This window comes from Equus asinus, chromosome 28 (assembly GCF_041296235.1).
Source record: "Equus asinus isolate D_3611 breed Donkey chromosome 28, EquAss-T2T_v2, whole genome shotgun sequence".
Taxonomy (NCBI): Eukaryota; Metazoa; Chordata; class Mammalia; order Perissodactyla; family Equidae; genus Equus; species Equus asinus.
Window position 1 is genome coordinate 32,952,196 of NC_091817.1, and position 21,839 is coordinate 32,974,034.

General features: G+C 44.1%; 1 protein-coding gene across 1 annotated transcript in view; it reads right to left on the reverse strand.

Annotated features, from left to right (window-relative positions):
• The window catches only part of RANBP10 (RAN binding protein 10), a 65,948-nt gene that overhangs the window by 39,607 nt on the left and 4,502 nt on the right, over positions 1–21,839 (reverse strand). The window contains exon 3 of the mRNA XM_014827688.2: positions 4,264–4,316. Coding sequence (XP_014683174.2) covers positions 4,264–4,316 — 53 coding nt within the window. The remainder of the gene's footprint in view (positions 1–4,263; positions 4,317–21,839) is intronic.

The window sequence follows — 21,839 nt, forward strand, 5'->3', positions numbered from 1 at the left end:
ACATACACACACACACACACACACACACACACAGATACACACACAATAATAATAATAATAGTAATAATAATAATAATAATAATAATAACCATAGCTATTTTCCTATAAATTAAGAGAACCAGATGGCCAAAGCAGAATATAGTGAAAGTGATACCACAAGAAACAAGTTACTTAAACAAGCTAACAAGAAAGGAAGGGAAAGCTTTCAAAAAATGTCCTCCCCAAAAGACCAACTGGCCCTGATGGATTCACTCATAAATATTTCTGAACTTGCAAATAGAAAGTAATCTACATAAACAGCCATGAAGATAAGGAACGCCTCCTGATGACCTAGTAGGATTCTTCTCAACGAAACCAGATATATTGAGTTATCTCAATACACACACATAAGGCATTTATATAAATTTAACTGTCCACTTCTGATTAAATGTTTCCAGTTAAATATTTCAGGACAGGGAAAGGGAGTCTTTTAAAAATCATAATCTACCACCTCCTTAAGTTTCCTAACGTGCCTGAACTCTTATAGTTCCTACTGCCCAGGAAGCCCAGCCCAGCCTCAATCACTCTGATCTTTCCTCCTCTACACTGAGTCAGGGTAAACTAGTTGCTTTTTAGTAAATCTGATCACATCTCGCCTATGCTCAAAACACTCCTGCAGCGCCCACTGTTTAGAAAAAAAATTCTAGGCCCCTTGGCATGGAACATGAGATTCTTCTCTCAACTGGCTCATCCTGACTATCTGCAGGAAGCCGTGCCACCACGCTAGACAATTTATGGATCCACTTGCAAGCCTTACTGTATCAGGCCTTACCTAGAACCACCTGGCAAATTCCTATGTGCCCCTCAACACCAGGGTGAAACACCACTGTGAAGCCGCAATAACCACCCTAACCACTACCCTCCACCAAACACACCTGTATCTATCAAGGAGATACACCAACCCTCAAACATCTGAAGTTAACACCAAACCTCAAATTCTAGACCCAGCCCAGGTCACCACCATCACTCCCCTCCCACCAGCTATACATCCAGTCTAAAAAGCCATCATCTCAACCAAGGGCCTCTTGAAAATCAAAAGCAGCTGGCAGACAGGCTTTAGCTACTATCACCCTCCATCTCACCTCCACACCAAAATACATGCAAGTAGTTTCAGGTCTAACTGTTTATGAATAATGATACTTTCAGTTTGGGAGAATATATGCTCATTGCGTGCCTGCACACACACACACACACACACACACACACAAAAGTGATCCCAGAAAACAGAAAGTACCAAAGGAGATGATTCTGGTCTTCCAAATCTAGCATTGGGATAAACCGTGCAGGCCCACTATCATTCTTGAGAGGGGTGCCTCCCCTCCACCTCTACATCTGTCCTGTGCTAGGTCCGCCCAGCCCTGTATCCTGAGAAAGCCAGGGGCATCTATCCTTTTTTTTTTTTTTTTTTTTGAGGAAGATTAGCCCTGAGCTAACTGCTGCCAATCCTCCTCTTTTCGCTGAGGAAGAGTGGCCCTCAGCTAACATCCGTGCCCATTTTCCTCTACTTTATATGTGGGATGCCTACCACAGCATGGCGTGCCAAGTGGTGCCATGTCTGCACCCAGGATCTGAACCAGCAAACCCCAGGCCGCCAAAGCGGAACGTGCGCACTTAACCACTGTGCCACTGGGCCGGACCCCATCTATCCTTCTTAGGAGAATCCCTATCTAGATGCAATCTGATTCCTACTTTTCACCTTAAGGAATAATTGCGCAGATGATCAGATATGGCAGGAAGGAAAACCCTCAGGAGCAGACAGGCAGAGTGGAAATGAAGACAGGTGCAATATCCACAGAACACTGAAGCCCCTTTCTCTTACACAAAAAGAGATGCACAGTGAGAGCCGATTCTCCTGCTGTGTTAGTGTAGGAACCTATACTTCATCCACAGTCTCTTAGCCCCTTCTCCCCACAGGCCCACCCCCTGTGCCTGGGCAGGGTCTGAATTCACAAGGGCCAAAAATGGATTCCCCTAGAATGTTACATTAAGAGCATCAAAGCACACGACCAGCAGCTGGCCTCTGACAAACAAGGCAAACAGACTAGGCCAGTTCCACATGTCCCCATCTCAAAGAGATCCAGGTCAGCCCAGGTAGAACTCCTTCTACTTTGTCTGCTCCACTCCATGAATCTCAAACCCAATGGGCCTTGCAAAAACAGTTCTTACTAAAGAAGGAGATGAGCTGTGGAACTCAGAATACCAAGTCTAGCACATGGTAAAAGGCAACATTCCAAGACCACCTAAAAGACAGACACGAGGGCTTCTTGATGCAGGCGCATCTGCTTTAGTTTATTTTGTTTTAATTTTATTTATATTTTTAAAACAGAAAATATATTCACAAGGAAGAAAATTTGAAAGCTTCAAAAGTGAAAAATTTCCTTCCCAGTCCTGACCTCAACCACCCTGTCCCTTCCCAAGGCACAGCCAGTATTACAAATTTTTCTGTAGCTTTCCAAAAATATTCTATGTATGTACAAGCAGATACAGATATGTTCATTTTCCCTCTTTTTTTGGACATTTGGTAGCATATTATACATTGTTCTATGCCTTATATATTTCACTTACCAATGCATTCTAGAGATTATTCCAAATCAGTACCTAAAGAGCCTCCTCATTCTTTTATGGCTGCATAGTATTCCTTTCTGTAGATTAACAAAATTTCATTTAACCAATGTTCAGGGCTGCTCAAAGCGTCATCTAATAATAGATTATAGTAGTTACTTTTGTATATTAAGCCTACCAAAGCCTCTTTTCTCTGCCACCAAAGCTTGCAAAAATTCAAAGAGCACATTTAGAACAAGAAAAAGATTAAGAATCAGTTTACCCTTGACGGGAAATTATTTTTCTAAGCTCCTTGTTCACTAAGAGGCAGAGCTACAGACACTGTAGACACATCTAGTCAGCTGAGGCCAGGGGCTTATATAAGAAAGATCACACCCGCACACTACATAAAGGTCAAACATGCCATGCACATTCTGATTAATAATGAAAGACCAGTTTTCACTCAGACCAAAACTGCCCCCTGAAAAAAGTTCAGGTTCCTGACAATTAGTTGAGTCCTGAGCAAGTCTGGATTTCAAGTATTGAAATTAGTCCATCAGAAAAAAAAATCTATGATCAATATTAAACATAGATTGGAAAAGATGTAAGGTTTACATGCCTCTCCCTCTTTGGAAAAAGCCAGCTGTGTTCTCTGTGTCATAGGTATAAAGAGTAGAGAGGGCCAGGGGAAAAACACAGGGACTTTGCCTGCTTCCATGATGGTGTCAGGGCAGCTTGCACCATGTCACTTCTGCCACTCAAGCGACCAAATGGACTTAGGATCATCTTCTGGAACCCATCACCTCCTGGTAAAAACTTCTGTCCTCTCAACTATGCCTAGCCCAGAACTAGGCATGAGCCAGCGGGCAGAAAATAGCTAGAAGGGTGCCTTGGTGGTAGAGGAGGCCCATGTGCAGGCCCCAGAGCATTCCACACATCTGAGGGTGCTGTCAACTCAAGTTTCACACACATCTTCCCATTTATTAAGAAACTGCCTCAACCATGTTCCACACAGAAGGCCACTTAAAGACTTTGATCTTTATTTATTTATTTATTTTTAGGAAGATTAGCCCTCAGCTAACATCTGCCACCCATCCTCCTCTTTTTGCTGAGGAAGACTGGTCCTGAGCTAACATATGTGCCCATCTTCCTCTACTTTATACGTGTGACGCCTGCCACAGCATGGCTTGATAAGCGGTGTGTAGGTCTGCGCCTGGGACCCGAACTGGCAAACCCCAGGCCACCGGAGCAGAATGTGCAAACTTAACCGCTGTGCCACCAGGCTGGCCCCAAGACTTTGATCTTTAACATGGTGAAGTAACAAAGGAGGCAGGGTTGGCAGTAGCCTCCTCCCCGTATATGCCTGAGTCCCACGCTGGTCAAGCAAAGGTCAATAAGGGTGAGGGCTACTGAGGCGTATCTCTACTGGCAGCAAACTCAGGTCACTTGGTTTTGACTGTAAACAGTTCAAATTCCATGAATGACAATCATTTGCCAATTAATTTTTGGAATGGAAGCTCACATCATCCCAGCCCAATGGCCACCTTTCAGGATCCTCCATCCAATGGGTTGGCTTAGGGCAGGTAGCCAGCAAAGTCCTCTCCAGCCTCTTGGCTGCTGCCATGACTCTCCATAGAATGGATCAGGAGAGCAGAACAAATGCTCTCTTAACCAGTGACTCACCAGGAAGTCTGTTCATGTTGACACCTTGAGCTGAGAGTCCTATTCCCATGTACCTTCAAAAAAGCACACACAAAAATTTCGATTAGCAAATAATTATGCATCTCCCTTCTCAAATATTTCTTGGTAAAAAATAGAAAAACAGGAAAGTGATGAATGTAGAGACTCTTTTAACATAGTAGTAGTTCTTGAAGAACCTTTACACTTTGATTTTCTAATGGAAATCATCTCAATGCCTTAAGTAGCTAGAAAAACAGGAGGTAGAGTCTGTAACCAGCAACCACTGGCTTCAGTTTCAGAAGAAAGTTTCCTGAAATCACTGCTTCCAGTCCCTTTTTTTTTTTTTTGGTAAGGAAAATTGTCCCTGAGCTAACATCTGTGCCAATCTTCCTCCATTTTACATGTGGGACACTTGACAAGTGGTGTGTTGGTCTGTGCCCAGGATCCAAACCCATAAACCCTGGGCCGCTGAAGCGGAGCGCACAAACTTAACCATCACACCACCGGGTGGCTCCATTCTGTACATGGGTCACTGCCATAACATGGCTTGACGAGTGGTAGAGGTCCACACCTGAGATCTGAACCCGTGAACCCAAGCTGCCAAAGCAAAGCATGCTGGACTTAACCACTAAGCCTCAGGGCTGGCCCCTGCTTCCAGTCCCTTGGTTTCTGGCTCCAGCTAAGGTGGTGGCATCTATTTCCGAGAAGTGCCTAAAGTAAGTGGCTCAATCCTAGACAGTGCTTGGCAGAGCAATACAAGATCAAGCCCACCGGGATGCGCCACTCTGCAACAAGGACCATGACATGGAAAAGGCACAGCCAGGCTAGATTTGTGTGAGATTGTCAAGATGCCTCACAAAAAGCTTCTCTGGGTATCTCAAAACTCATTATCTTCACTCCATACACTGGCCTCCCTGACCACGAAAAGTTGGGAGGGTGTGTAAAGCCCCTGAGGCCCCCCATTCCTCCCACTCCATGTGCCTAAACAACTAAGCCAGCCACAGCAAGATGGGGTCCATGCTGGGCAACTCTGTCAAAGATGTCTCAGTGGCACTCATCAGAGGTCAGGCCAGAAAAGAAAATGAACACTTGAGTCCAAATGTTTGTAGCGTACAAAGAAATAGTGAGGTATTTCCCCAAGAACTTAGAAATAAGAGAAACAAGTCATGACCTTCTGAAAATAAAAGAGTAGAAACCCACACATGCTACCTGATGTTAACTGCATATGAGAGTCAACAGGTAACTGAGGAGCTCAGAATACTCAAAACACCAACCAAGAGGGCTAAGGTACAACATTATGGTTGCATAAAAATGTGAATGTACTTAATGCCACAAAACTGTACACTTAATAATGATTAAAATAGAAAATTTGGGGGCTGGCCGCATGGCCGAGTGGTTAAGTTCATGTGCTCTGCTTCGGAAGCCCAGGGTTTCACTAGTTCGGATCCTGGGCACAGACCTAGCAATGCTCATCAAGCCATTCTGAGGCGGTGTCCCACATGCCACAACTAGGACCCACAACTAGGATATACAACTATGTACTGGGGGGCTTTGGGGAGAGAAAGGGGGAAAAAAAAGTCAATTTTATGTTATGCATATTTTACCACAATACAAAATGTTTTTTTAAAGCAATTATATAGGGTTTGCCTTATTTTGACCATTTCCAAGTGACTGTACATTTACATTCTGATTGTTCCCTGTTGTACATAATTCTGCAAGGAACCCTTCCACATACCTTTCCCCATCTTGGACTATTTCTTTTCTCTCCCAGTATTCTCCATGCACCTATGTACCTGTTTCCTAAGACAACCAGAGTCCCCACAACATGGTGCTCCTGTCCCTGTGAGTCCTTCATCTGCAGTAAATGCCCCTTTGCCCCTCTCTGGCTGGCTGCACCACTGGGTTTTGGGGGAGCAGCCTCTACCACCCAAATAAAGGATAAGGCGGGGAGGGAAGGCTCTGACCCACTCATCTTCTTCTAAAACCAGCTACCCCCATCATGCTGGGCAGGAACCAGGAAAAGACATGACCAACACATGGCCCTGATAACTTGGCCTGCAAGGGTTAAGGGAAAGTGGAGGGAAGGGAAAGGAGAAACAGGAGAGGAACAGCACTTCAAGAAGAGACTTCCATGGTTCAAAGGACTCAGAGACTCTAAAACTGTCTGCTACCACCTGCCAGAAGGGGACCTTCAAGGACCATCAGGAGCAGAAGCTGTGTAAGCCTGCTGGCAGGATTCCCATTAGATTAAAACCTAAACATTTTCCCAGAAAAACAGCAGCCCAAATAATAAGCTTCCTTATTTTACGTGATAGACGCTGCCAAAAGCTGGTCTCTATTCCCTTAATGCCACAGCTGACCAAGCAGCAAACAACCCCAAATGCCCTGCCAACATCAATCCACAAGCACAATTATGCAACTGCAACACAGCCAGGGGGTTCCCTGACTTGGATGCGAGCCCATTCATCCTGCCTTGCTTGAAGGGGCGTGGGCCTCTGCCCAACACCACATGTGATCCCATCCGTGGCATACAGGTTTCCTGACACTAAGATGAAGGCTTGTGTTTGGAACACATGTGCTTCCTGGGTGACCCTCAATACTTAAGGCTAGTGCAAACAGGGGAGGTCAAGGAAGGGTGTGCTTAGCCACCAGCAACAGGGTTCTGGTTCCGCAACTTTCCATGGGAATGGGGAACTACTAACGCACGTGTACTCAGACACCAGTTGCCTAAGCCTCCCCATAGGGGAAGCCTTTTCCACCTCTGGCAACTAGCCCTTGATATCTTCTCATAGACTCTCTGCCCCACAGGTAGGATAGTGTTTACCAAGAGATGGCCTAGAGCCTCCATAAAAACCCCTGGGTCAACCTGAGAATCCAAGTGGATAAGCTAAGAATAGAGCACCCAGAAAAGACCAATACCCACACCTGGGTGCCCTGCCACCTGCAGGTGTCAATGACACAGGGAGCAGCCCCACAGGACCCTAAGGTGCATAGTCATATGAGGTTAGAGCTGAGTCAGTATTAAAGGGAATGAGAACCAACTCTTCAAACACTGGGTGACATTAAGTCTTTTCCAAAAGTATGACATTCTAAAACTACAAAAAAATGCAGTCTTGGGGCTGGCCCAGTGGGGTAGTGTGGTTAAGTTTACACATTCCATTTTAGTGGTCCGGGGTTTGCAGGTTCAGATCCTGGGTGTAGACCTACACACTACTCATCAAGCCATGCTGTAGTGGCATCCCACATACAAAAATAGAGGAAGAGTGGCACAGATGTTAGCTCAAGGCCAATCTTCCTCACCAAAAAAAAAGAAAGAAAGAAAAGAAAAGCACTCTCTGGGGCCGGCCCCATGGCCAAGTGGTTAAGTTTACGTGCTCTGCTTTGGCAGCCGAGGGTTTCACCAGTTTGGATCCTGGGCACAGACATGGCACCACTTGTCAGGCCATGCTGAGGCAGCATCCCACATGCCACAACTAGAAGGACCCATAACTAAAAATATATACAACTATATACCGGGGGGCTTTGGAGAGGAGAAGGAAAAATAAAATCTTTAAAAAAAAAAAAAAAGAAAAGCAGTCTCTACCTTCCAGTAAGTCTTCATGCATTTGAAGACTATTATCCAACCAGTCTAAGATAAGCAAAGAGGGTAAAAAATCTATAAAGATCCTGTGAATATACTAAAAAACACTTTAAGTGGGTGAATTGTACAATATGTTAAATTACATCTCAACAACACTCAACACCTAGCCATAAAAGGAAACTATCTCAACATAATAAAGGCTATATATGAAAAACCCACAGCTAACATCATACCCGATGGTGAAAGGTCCTAAAGATTCCACAAAAATATGGTTAGAACAAATAAATGAATTCAGCAAAGTTGCAGGATACGAAATCAATGCACAAAAAGCAGTCGTGTTTCTATACACTAGCACTGAACAATCACAAACGGAAATTAAGAAAATTTCATTTACTACAGCATCAAAAAGAACAAAATATTTATGAATAAACTTAACCAAGAAGGTGAAAGACTTGTACACTAAAAACTATAAAATGTTGCTGAAAGAAATTAAAGAAAACACAAATAAATGGAAAGACATCTGTGTTCGTGGATTGGAAGACTTAACATTGTTAAGATGTCAATACCACCCAAAGCCACATACAGATTCAATACCACACATATGGAATCTCAAAGGACGCTTAATAGCCAAAACAATCTTGAAAAAGAAGAAAAAAGTTGGAGGACTCACATTTCCTAATTTCAAAACTTACTACAAAGCTACAATAATCAAAACAGTGCTAGTACTGGCATAAAGATAGACATGTAGACCAGCGTAATAGAATATAGAGCAGAGACATAAATCCTCCCATATGTGGTCAACTGATTTCAACAAAGATGCCAAGACCATTCAATTGAAAAACAGTCTTTTCAACAAATGGTGCTGGGATAACTGGGCATCTACATGCAGAAGAATAAACTTGAACCCTTACCATACATCATATACAAAACTAACTCAAAATGGATCAAAGACCTAAATATAAGACCTAAAACTATAAAACTCTTTTAAGAAAACATAGGAGAAAAGCTTTACGACATTGGAATTGGCAATGACTTCTCGGATATGACACCCAAAGCACAGACAACTAAAGAAAAAATAGGTAAATCAGACTACATCCAAATTTAAAACTTTTGTACACCAAAGCACACTATCAGAACGGGAAAAGCAACTCACAGAACGGGAGAAAATATTTCTAAATCACCTATCTGATAAGGATTTAATATTCAGGATACACAAAAAACTCTTACAACTCAAAAACAACCCTATTAAAATGGGCAAAGGACTTGAAATAGATATTTCTCCAAAGAAGAGGTACAAATGGCCAACAAGCACACAAAAAGATACTCAACATCACTAATCATTAGGGAAATGTAGAGATCAAAACCCAATGAGATACCACTTTACACTCTTTAGGATGGCTTTATCAAAAAAACAGAAAATAGCAAGTGTTGATGAGGATGCAAAAAAATTGGAACCCTTGTGTATTGATGATACAGACACTGTGGAAAACAGTATGGCAGTTAATCATAAGGTAATTTGATGTTTAAAAGATTAAACTATGTTTTAAAAATGTTTAATTTTCAAACATAGAATTACCACATGATCCAGCAATTCCACTTCTGGGTATATACCCAAAAGAATCGAAAGCAGAGACTCAAATAGATATTTGTACACCCATATTCATAGCAGCATTATTCACAGTAGGCAAAAGGTAGAAGCAATCCAAGTGTCTATTGGTGACTGGATGAATGGATAAACAGAATGTGGTATATACACACAATGAAATATTATTCAGCCGTAAAAAGGAAGGAAATTCTGACACGTGCTACAACATGAATGAATCTTGAGAACATTCTGCTAAGTGAAATAAGCCAGTCACAAAAAGGCAAATACTGAATAATTCCACTTATATGAAGTATCTAGAGTAGTCAAATTCACAAACACAGAAAGTAGAATGGTGGTTGCCCAAGTCTCTTCTCCATTGATCTCTGGTGGCACTTAAAAATGAATGGGTTGTTAGGAGCTGTTTGGATCCTTGCTAAAGTTGAGTAAGTCAGTAAAAACAAGTATGATAAATTTCCCTTTATAGAGGCCTTTGCGGTCATTCACCAATCCCACAAAGATCTTCTCTGTTCTGTATGGTGCTGGGGACACAAGCTTGAGGACTCGGATTCAGTCCCTGCCCTCCAACAGTTTCCAGTGTCAAGTCAGGGGCAGGTCAGAAAATCAGGGTGCACTGACTTGGGGATTCTCAGAGGAAGTGAAGGCTGAGTCAAAACCTGGTAAAGGAGATGAGGGGAAAAAAGAAGAGTGTTCCATGCAGAAGCAGCAGAATGTGCTGAGGCATAGAAACAAGAAAGCAGCCCCCATGAACTGAGAGAAGTTCACTGTGGCTGGGTCACAGCTTGGGCAGACCTAAAAAGAGCCAAACCTGGAGCAGAAAATGGGTTATTCACACACAGTTTGCATGCTAGTTTAAGGAGTTTGAACTTCATGGGAGGTCAATAGGAAGCTGCAGAAAGGATTTAGAAAGGGCACAGCTGATCAAACAGCTGATATTTGGAAAATGAACTGAAGAGGCAAAACTGGAGGCTACCAAAATCATCCCAATGGAAGATGATAGGACTGGATAAGGACAGAAGCAGTGGGGATGGTGAGACATGGAGAGAGCCAAGTGCTCTTTAGAACACAGTGAACTTTCTGGGTGGGGGAGGAGCTGCACAGGATGCAGCCTAGTGCAACCAGTAACCAAAGAAAGAGCAAATCTCTGAGACTCACTTGGAAACTCTGGAGGCCAAGTGCTTGGTCTGTCAGTAGCCACCTTTCTCCAGCTCTGCTTGAGCCCTGACATTTATACCATGCACAAATAACTGAACAGGAAACATACATGCATCAGAGCAAATATATTAGACAAACCCAGATTCAAATCTCACCTCTGCCACTGAGTTCACTATGTGCCCAAGGGCACGTCAAATGGCGTGTCAAAGCCTGCTTCTCAGCTATCACCATGAGTCCAGAGAGCCCTCAGTGCAGCCATCGAACAAGATCAGACAAAGGAGCACCTGGGTGAAATGCCAGAGGGCTGCTGGTGGCTGACTGGACAACCCCACTGTCCTTTAGTTCATGCACTGGAGGCTCTTCTAGCATTGGGATCTGGTAAAGAAAAGCAGGCCATTCTCGAAGCCCTAGATTTTGGGACATCTGAAAACAAATGACTATTTACTTGGGATTGCCGAGGAGAAAGGAGGTGAGCATTTGCTTTCTTCTTGGTAATGGGTCAGGCAATGCTAGGAACACTAACAGACAGAGGCTGCCTTGATTTCCTGGGAGGGAGGCAACAGGGGCTCTCACTCCCCAAGCAGGTGACTGAAATAGACAGAGTTTAGCTCCCCCATACTTCACATCTCCACTAGGGCCTCCTTTTCAAGCAGCAGGATACATCTGAGGAGCTCAGGGGGAAAGTTATTTATCCTATAATACCACTGAAAGTAAGGTAAACCCATCTGATTTACTCCTTTCTTCTATATGGCAGCAAAATGTAAAGCACCATTTGTCAGAGAGGTGAGACAGCCAGTAAGAGCAGAGGGACAACAGACAAGCTCTTCGTGGCAGTGAGGCCATGAGTCAGCTTCTACCTTCTCAGTTCCTACTCTTCACTCCCAAAACTGTAATGCAAGCTAGAGCTAAAAAAGTGACTGTGCCTCTGTCAGGCTCCAGAAAGAAGAGGGTAGCAGGCAGGCACTGTTCTGACCAAACTGGGTCGAGATCCACCAGAGAGCAGGACAGAGGAAGAGCAGCAGCTGCAACAAAGACCCTTGGCTACCGACCGCACAGCCAGGTCCATCCTGAGACTCTCGCCACCCACTGCAGGCAGTGGAGGCAAACTGGAACCCTGGAAAACGACCTGCCTTGAGAATGAACTAGTGGTTTCTGTAGCCCATGCTGCCCTCCATCCCTCTCTGCTGACTCTCCCACAAACAACAGCCTGCTGAAACTACTACAGTCACATGGAGAGATGTGAGCACACTCCAGTCAGCTTGGATTTTTCTTTTTTCTCTTCGGTTTTCCAGATTTTCTACAACTAATATAAATTACTTTGATAGTCCTAGAAAAATCATTTTTGACAGCCAGCAGTTGGCTGCATACTGAGCAGGTTGTTGCCTGTCACCCACCAGATTCTCCCTGGATTGTCCCAGGGTATCATGTCAGTGCCAGAAGGACACACTGGGAGACTTGGCCTTCATGGTCAGCTTCTCAGTACACCCTGTTCCCTGAGCCTTGACAGGAGGGAAGAGTCTACATCAGAAGAGCACATCTTCAGAAACAGCAGGAAATGGTCAAAATACCTGTTGAGCAGCATTATTCACAATAGCCAAGACATGGAAGAAAGCTAAGTACCCACTGACTGATGACTGGATAAAGAAGATGTGGTATATATATACAATGGCATACTACTCAGCCATAACAAATGATAGAATCGTCACATTCACAACAACATGAATGGACCTTGAGGGTATTATGTTAAGCGAAATAAGCCAGAGAAAGACAAACTCTGTATGATTCCACTCATATGTGGAAGATAAACACACAGACAAAGAGAACAGATTAGTGGTTAACGGGGGAAGGTGGGTGGGGGCAGGGCACAAAGGGTGAAGGGACGCACCTATAAGATGACTGACAAATAATAATGTACAACTGTAATTTCACAATGTTGTAAACTACCATAACCTCAATAAAAATTTTTTTTTTTTTAAATCCCTGCTGAGCAGAGGATCTGGAGTTCTGGCTTACATGACACCTGGTGCATCTCAAGCACAACCCAGAGTACACACTCAGGAGACCATGCTGTGAAGACACAGGCTCGGTACAGCTCCAACTGATTAGTTTCCTTTTTTTTTGTTTTGAGCAAGATTAGCCCTGAGCTAACTACTGCCAATCCCCCTTTTTTGCTGAGGAAGACTGGCCCTGAGCTAACATCCATGCACATCTTCCTCTACTTTACACGTGGGATGCCTACCACAGCGTGGCTTTTGCCAAGTGGTGCCATGTCTGCACCCGGAATCCGAACCAGTGAACTCCAGGCCACCGAGAAGCAGAATGTGCGAAATTAACCGCTGCGCCACCAGGCCGGCCCCTAGAGTTTCTTCTGTGACCCAGGCAGGCCTGACGGTGAATAGAGGACAGGACCTTAGAAATGCAGGCCTCTGGACTCTTACACCCTCCAGAGGTATACAAGGCCTTGGGAGAGGAGGCCACTCATTTGCTCTAATCTCCTACCTGATCCTGAGAGACAGCTTGGAACACTGACACAGGGAACTTCTTTGGCAACAAGTCTGACATTCCCTTCCTGCCTCCTGATGGGAAACACCTGAAGAGTTTTAAAGTGACAGGAACACTTTGCAGCAGGGCTCCAGAGACAACACCCCAGACTCTGAAGCCTGGTCTCAGATACTCCAGCCTAATTCAGGACTGTGGGTTTTTTATTTCAACCCACATCTCAGGTTCCCTATCAGAAGAGGAGAAATTGGACTAAAGGGCTCCTAAGCTCCTTCCCAGCTCTGACCTAGAGACTGCAATTCTCGACAGAATAATGTCTGTATACTGGTGTAAATATGTTGTATCCAGATCCAAACCTAAGATGGGGCAGACCCTGGAACAGCAATCAAAACCAGCAAGAAGACATCAAGAGAAATGAAAATTACAGACCAATAACCCTCATAAATATGGGTGCAAAAATCCTCAACAAAATTGTAGCAAACCAAATCCAACAATGTATTAAAAGGATTATCTACCATGATACCAAGTGAGAGTTATCCCAGGAAGGTAAGGGCAGTTCAACACAGAAAATCAATCAATATAATAAACCACATCACACATTAATAGGATGAAGGGAAAAAACCCACATGATCAACTCAATTGATGCAGAAAAAGCATCTGACAAAATCCAACACCTCTTCATGAGAAAAACACTGAGAAAACTAGGAATAAAAGGGAACTTCCTGGGGTCGGCCCCACGGCCGAGTGGTTAAGTTCACACGCTCTGTTGTGGCAGCCCAGTGTTTCACTGGTTCAAATCCTGGGCGCAGACATGGCACCGCTCATCAAGCCATGCTGAGGCAGCGTCCCACATGCCACAACTAGAAGGACCCACAATGAAGACTATACAACTATGTACTGGGGGGCTTTGGGGAGAAAAAGGATAAAAATAAAAAACAAAATCTTTAAAAAAAAAAAAGGGAACTTCCTCAACATGATAAAGGGCATTTATGAAAAACTCACAGCTAACATACTTAATGGTGAAAGACTAAAAGCTTGTCTCCTAAGATCAAGGACAAGACAAGGATGCCCACCTTTCACTACTGTTACTCAACATGTACTGAGACTTCTAGCCAGAGCAATTAGACAAGAAAAAGAAACAAAAGGCACCCAAATTAGAAAGGAATAAGTAAAACAATCTCTTTTTGCAGATGTCACAATCCTATATATAGAAAATTCCAAACCATATACAGAAAGCTTACTAGAGCTAATAGACAAATTCAGCAAAGTTGCAGGATACAAGATCAACACATACAAAGCACTTTTTTTTTTTTTTTTGAGGAAGATTAGCCCTGAGCTAACATCTGCCACCAATCCTCCTCTTTTTGCTGAGGAAGGCTGACCCTGAGCTAACATCCAGGCTCATCTTCCTCTACTTTATATGTGGGACACCTACCACAGCATGGTGTGCCATGTGGTGCCATGTCCGCACCCAGGATCCGAACTGGGAAACCCCAGGCCGCCAAAGCGGAACATGCGCATGTAACCACTGTGCCACTGGGCCAGCCCCCAAAGCACTTATGTTTGCATACGTTAACGATGAACAACCTAAAATGAAAATTAAGAAAATAATTCCATTTACTATAGCACCAAAAAGGATAAAATCCTTAGGAATAAATTTAACCAAGGAGGCAAAAGACTTGTACACTAAAAACTATAAAAAATTACTAAAAGAAATTAAAGAAGACATAAATAAATGGAAAGACATCTATGTTCATGGATTGGAAGACTTAACATCATTTAAGAAGGAAAGTATTATTAATACTCTCCAAATTGATCTAAAGATTCAATGCAATCCCTACCAAAATTCTAATAGCCTTTTTTTGCAGAAATGGAAAAGCCAATCCTCAAAATCAATGGACTTACAAGGGACCCTAAGTAGCTAAAAGAATCTTGAAAAAAGAACAAAGTTGAAGGATTCATACTTTCTAATTTCAGAACTTACTATAAAACTACAGTAATCAAGGGGGCAGGCCGGCGGCCAAGTGGTTAAAGTTCCCCATGCTCTGCTTCGGTGGCCCAGGTTCACATGTTCGGATCCCAGGTGCGGACCTACTCCATTCATCAGCCATGTTGTGGAGGCATCCCACACATAATGTAGAGGAAGACTGGCACAGATGGTAGCTCAGGGCTAATCTTCCTCAAGCAAAAAGAAAGAAGATTGGCAACAGATGTTATCTCAGGGCAACTCTTCCTCACACACACACACAAACCTACAGTCATCAAAACAGTGTGGCACTGGCATAAGGTAGACATAGACCATTGGAACAAACTCAAAGTCCATAAATAAACCCTTATATCTACAGCTAAATTTTTTTGTTTTAAAGATTGCACCTGAGCTAACATCTGTTGCCAATCTTTTTTTTTTTTCTTCTTCTTCTCCTCCCCAAAGCCCCCGGTACCTAGTTGTATATTCTAGTTGTGCCTCTGGTTGTGCTAAATGGAATGCCGCCTCAACATGACCTGATGAACGGTACCATGTCCATGCCCAGGATCCAAACCGGTGAAACCCTGGGCCTCTGAAGGGGAGCACGTGAACTTAACCACTCAGCCACGGGACTGGCCCCCTGAATTACTTTTAACAAGAGTGCCAAGTCCATTCAACAGGGAAAAGAATAGTCTCTTCGACATTGGTGCTGGGACAACTGGATTTCCACATGCAAAAGAATGAAGTTGGACCTCTATTTCATACCATACATAAAAATTAACTCAAAATGGATAAATGATATAAATATAAGAGCCAAAACCATAAAATTCGTAGAAGAAAACATAGGGGGAAAGCCTCATTGGATTTGGCAATGGATTCTTAGATATGACACTGAAAGCATGAGCAACAAAAGAAAAAAATAGATAAATTGGACTTCATCAAAATTAAAACTTTTATGCATCGAAGGACATTATCAAGAAAGTAAAAAGACAACCTACAGAATGGGAGAAAATATTTGCAAATCATATATCTGATAAGGGCTTAATATCCACAATATATAAAGAATTCCTACAACTCAACAACAAAAAGACAAAATAACCCAATTATAAACTAGGCAAAAGACTTGAACAGACATTTCTCCAAAGAAGATATATGAATAGCCAATAAGTACACGAAAAAATGCTCAACATCGCTAGTCGTTAGGAACTGACCACAATGAGGGGCCGGCCCGGTGGCACACTGGTTAAGTTCACATGTTCCACTTCAGCGGCCCGGGGTTCGCCGGTTTGGATCCCGGGTGCAGACATGGCACCACTTGGCACGCCATGCTGTGGTAGGCATTCCACACATAAAGTAGAGGAAGATGGGCATGGATGTTAGCTCAGGGCCAGTCTTCCTCAACAAAAAGAGGAGGATTGGCAGCAGTTAGCTCAGGGCCAATCTTCCTAAAAAAAAAAAAAGTAAAAAAAAAACCACAATGAGACACTACTACACATCTAGGATAGCTATAAATAAAAAAAGAAAGAAAATAAGTTGTTGGTGAGAATGTGGAGAAACTGGAACCTTCACACATTGCTGGTGGGGATGTAAAACGGTACAGGCGCTGTGGAAAACAGTTTGGTGGTTCCACAAAAAGTTAAACAGAGAACGATCCAGAAATTCCACTTTTAAGTGTACACCCAAAAGAAATGAAAGAGGGATGCAAACAGACACTTGTATGCCAATGTTCACTGCACCATTATTCACAAGAGCCAAAAGATAGAAAAAACCCAAGTGTCCACCAACAGATGAATGGATAAACAAAATGTGGTATATACACACAGCCATAAAAAGGAATGAAGTTCTGATACAAGCCACAACATAGATAAACCTTGAAACATTATGCTAAGTGAAATAAGCCAAAATAAAAGGACAAATATTGTACAATTCCACTTATATGAATTATCTAGGCAGATTCAGAGACAGAAAGTAGATTAGAGGTTACTAGGGGCTTGGAGGAAGGGGAAATGGGGAGTTACTGCTTAATAGGTACAGAGTGTCTGTTTAGGGTGATGGAAAAGTTCTGGAAATAGATAGTGGTGTTGGTTGCACAACACTGTGAATATAATTAATACCAATAAGTTGTACACTTAAAAATGGTTAAGATGGCATATTTTATGTTATATATATTTCACCATACACACACACATACAAAAAGTCACCAAGAACAATCCTATGGCTCTGCATGCTGGCATAATCCTCATCTAGCTTTCCTGGATGAGACAAGTACGACTTGGCACAGAGCGCAGTGGAAAGTATCAGAGTATTCTCATGTCACAACCAGAAGAAAGAAGTCCCTTGCTGAAAGCACACAGAAGATGACAAGAGTGAAGAACACAAATCTAGTTATTTTTACTTTCTATCAATTTCTTCTTAGAAGGAAGCTGGCAAGCTCATAGGCAATTTTAAGAAATGCTGCATAAGATATACAAATCAATGACTATAGGACTTGAACATTTTTAATTTAAGCTCCATCAACTAGATGTCTCTAGACACAGAAGTTTGGTAGGACGTGACAGAGAGGAGAGAAAAGACAAGAGACAAGCTCCTCAGCCTCATGGCTAGTGGCTTTTAGGGGCTGTGGGAAGATACCAGCTATGCTGTCAATTCTCTGCTGAAAAGGCCAGTCACCATTGCCCCTGCCCCCATCCCAGACTCCCAAGGAGCTACTGGAATCTCACCTGACAGTTTCAACTTGACATCTAACACCTTAGCCACAGCTCATCAGGCTGGCAATCTTGTTCCTCTCAAACCTGCCCCAGATAAAGAAATCAACAACCTCCACAACAGGAGAGATCTCTGGGACCATGGTTACAAAATTGTCCCTGGGAGACATTTCAGGAAAAACACCAACTGACATTTAGGTCTAAAATGAGGGCTAATATTTGGTGCTGGGGATTTTATTTCATAGTCTGACAGGCCTGCTTAAAGCCACAATCATCGTGACACTGGCTACTGCATGTAAGCTGCTCCTCCAGCAGCCACACTCTCATCCTGCCCCTATGCCAAGAAGCCACCCAGTCACCCACTGAGCCCAAATCTCTGCAGGCCTCCCACTGAGAGGAGGGGCATTACAGTGATGAATGAACCCAGCCCCAGCACCATCCAAAGAAGAACAGGCCTGAAGGCAAAGGGGCTTTGAGTCAGGATGCGCATGCAGGCAGGCAGGCGGTCCTGAAGGTGGATCAGGACACCCTCACACATCCACTGCCACCAGCACCCTCAAAACAGAAAGGTGCAGAACAGTTCCCATGGGTGGCCCTAGACAGGTTACTCATACACTCTAAGTTCTGGCTCCTTCCCTAAAGGGAAGACAGAATCAAAGTACTTGACTTTTCCACTGCCCTTGACCAGAGGGTGTAGCCAGTTGGCGCCTGAGCCTAATGTGAGAGGAGGGTTCCTACTAGACCCCACATCCACTAGGCTCTGGGCCCTCATCTCTACCTCACTGGTCCTGTGTAATTACAGAGCTGGTGCATAGCTGAGTGTGGACATGGCAAATGCCCACTGGTACTCAGACATTAACTCTCTAGTTACAGGTGTTCATCCAGAAATGGGCCTTGAGTTTGCTGGTTTGTAATTTATCATCTTTCATTATTTTCAGCAGAGGGTCTTATTCAAGCAACCTAGCCCATCATCACATGGAAACCTTAAGTCCCAACAGTTTTAAAAGCATCAAATTCCACGCACGAAACCCCTTTCTGCTTAAAATATATGGAATGGTTTGTTTTCTGCACTGGCCTCAAGTGAGACAACACACATAATGGCACTAACCTGCATGGTTCAAAACCACATCTCTCTATCCCTTCTGCTGTGCATTTTTTTTTAAAGATTTTATTTTTTTCCTTTTTCTGCCCAAAGCCCCCTGGTACGTAGTTGTATATTCTTCGTTGTGGGTCCCTCTAGTTGTGGCATGTGGGACGCTGCCTCAGCGTGGTTTGATGAGCAGTGCCATGTCCGCGCCCAGGATTCAAACCAACAAAACACTGGGCTGCCTGCAGCGGAGTGCGCGAACTTAACCACTCAGCCACAGGGTCAGCCCCTCTGCTGTGTATTTTTAAAATGTATACTGTGTTAGGAGTTGAAATATCCTATGTATTTTTTATGGTTAAAAAAAATTATAGGTAAAACAAAAATAAATTTCGGTTAAAAAAAAGCAGCAGCAAATATAACTACTGATAAACTTCTGGAACAGCGGTTGTTATTAAAACAGATATAAAAAATGAAAAAAAACCCAAAACAGATAGCCCATGCCAATTTCAGACACATGGCTTTGTAAACCAGGTGATAACCAGTTCTACTCAGCAAACCATTTCCTCTGCTTCTTTCCTTTTGGTTCAGCACTACCGTGGCAATGTCCTCTAGAAGTGACAAGCTGAGCCCTCACACCATTTGGGCACAACTGCCCTTCTCCTCTCTCCACCTCTTCTCATCTTCCAACTGCCTCCTCCCTGAGGGCCAGTAGGTTTTGTCTCATGATGAAAACTCTGACCAAAACATAGCAGCTACCTGGTGCATTGTGCACTGAGAAAACTTCTGGGGCTCTGTCTCAACAAGAATGAGTGCTGTTATCAATCAGCAATGTTTGCCACAGACGCTGAGGGGTCAGGGAGGGTATCTGAGCCTTGACACTTGCTGTTGATAACCTACAGTAAACTTCCCTGGGATCTCAGGCCAGCTCTAAGGTCTAACAGGTAGGGAAGTAAGAGAGTATAAGAGGGGTGCAAAAGACTTACCCAGCCCCTCTCTCACTTCCCCACACAGTCCAGAGCATCTTTTTCTGGCCCCTCCATGACAGGCAGGCTGGGCTCTGTTTCACTGCAAAGTCCTCCAGACTTATTTCTAGCAATAGAACCACAACTTCACATTTAGATTACAACAAAACAATGCCAAGGATCCTGGAGCTACAAAGACATTTTACGTGGATATTGAATAGAATTTCTGGATAGGCAGAGGGACATCCATGAATTTAGACATGGTGTTATTCATAACTCTCCCAGGGATGACTCCCTTCTCTCCAATCACAGAGACCCTTGATTCCTTCCTGATGGCCCCAGAATATGATGCTACACTGTGCTTGCTGCACCCACCCTCCTGTGTTTCAGCCTGATGAGCTCCTACTTCCCCTCTAACAGGGAATCTCCCTTATGTGGTGATCCATCTAGGGAAAAGACCAAATATTCCAGAGAACAAAAAACAATGGGGCCAGGAGTGGGGCATGTGGTGAGGAGATGGGAAGTGAATTTCAAGAATTTCTCTAGGGGCTGATCCTTGATCAAGGAAGTCCCCAATTATTAAAAAAAAAAAAAAAGAAGCCATACTCCCCACTCTTAGCTCGCAGTTGGAGCCTGGGTGGTGACACACAGTGAGCAGGGAGGTCCCAAGGAAGCCCAGATGTACTCAGCACAGGAACAGATCCTACCAGAAAAATGGACACCATGTGAACTCCAGTCCTCTCAACCCATGCCAGAGCTACATATCAGCATGCCCAGGTAGACCTGGGCTTTAACCTCCAACACAGGTGAGCAATACAACACTCCAAGATGCTTCAGAGCCCCAATATTCCACGCCTCCAAAAACAGTTCAATGTGTTATTTAGGGAGAGATGCTGCCAAAAGCTCAGCTTCTGCCCATGAGGCCGTCAGCCCCAGGGGACAGTCAGGGAGAACAGGGCACAACCGCCATCTGTATGGCCTTGGGCAAGGACAGCACCTACTTCTTAGGGCAGGCAGGAGAAGGCCCTCCCCAGGTCAGTGCCAGATAGATGAGTGCCAGCCTTCTCAACAGCACTCTACAATACAACTGAAGTAGGGGGACCCAGGGTGAGGGGTTAGTCACAGGCTATCTCTAGGCTGGTGGGCCTGTGTTCAAGTGGCTCTCCAGACCAGAACGCAGCAGGCGAGATCTTAATTGAGTGAGTGGCTCTCCGGGTCTCCAAGGAAAATCACTTTGGGTGATTCTGAGCCACGAGAGGGAGACACTTGGGCATAAAACATGGGTCAGTGTTGTCTTTCAGATGGGAATTGGCAAAACCAAAACACCACAGAACACCAGCACATGCAGAGTCCTTTCACCTATGAGAAATCTCTCTGGCTACCAGTCTTCAACACCCCACCTTTGCATTTTGCCACACAAGAGAAAGGCCAGCCAAGAGAAGGAAAAGACAAGTGCTGTGGAAAAACCATGCCCGGAGTCAAGGACCTACAGCCACGGGCCCACATTGGACAGGGCTCTCAGCCACAGGGGCCTGGTCGAATCAGACCAGCGGAATCTCTTCTCCCCTATCCACCCTCACAAGTGTGGGCAGATCCAAAGTCCTCATATACTACTACTTCAGGATAAAGCCCATGCTCCTTGGTCACAGTCTGCAAAGTATTTCCAATCTGGCCCCTGCCTACCTCATGCTCTGTGTGCCACGTCTTTTAGTGCACTGTTGCTTATACCTGGAGCATCGGCTTCTTTGTTCACATTGAACCCTCCACTTCAACCTTCCAGATTCAGCATTGTCACCTCTTCTATGAAGCTTTCCTCAAATTCTAAGGTACAGGAGGAAGTCCAACCTCTGGGCCACCTCTGAGTATGGTACACCATGGACTGGCCCTTTATACACCACCCTGTGAGGTCGTGTGCACAGGCATATCTGCCTCCTCTCTAGATAGGCCTTGTGCCTGTGCTCCTGGGGCTCAGTCCTGGGACTGGGACAAAACAATGGGTGCCTCACTATGGTGTACAGAATA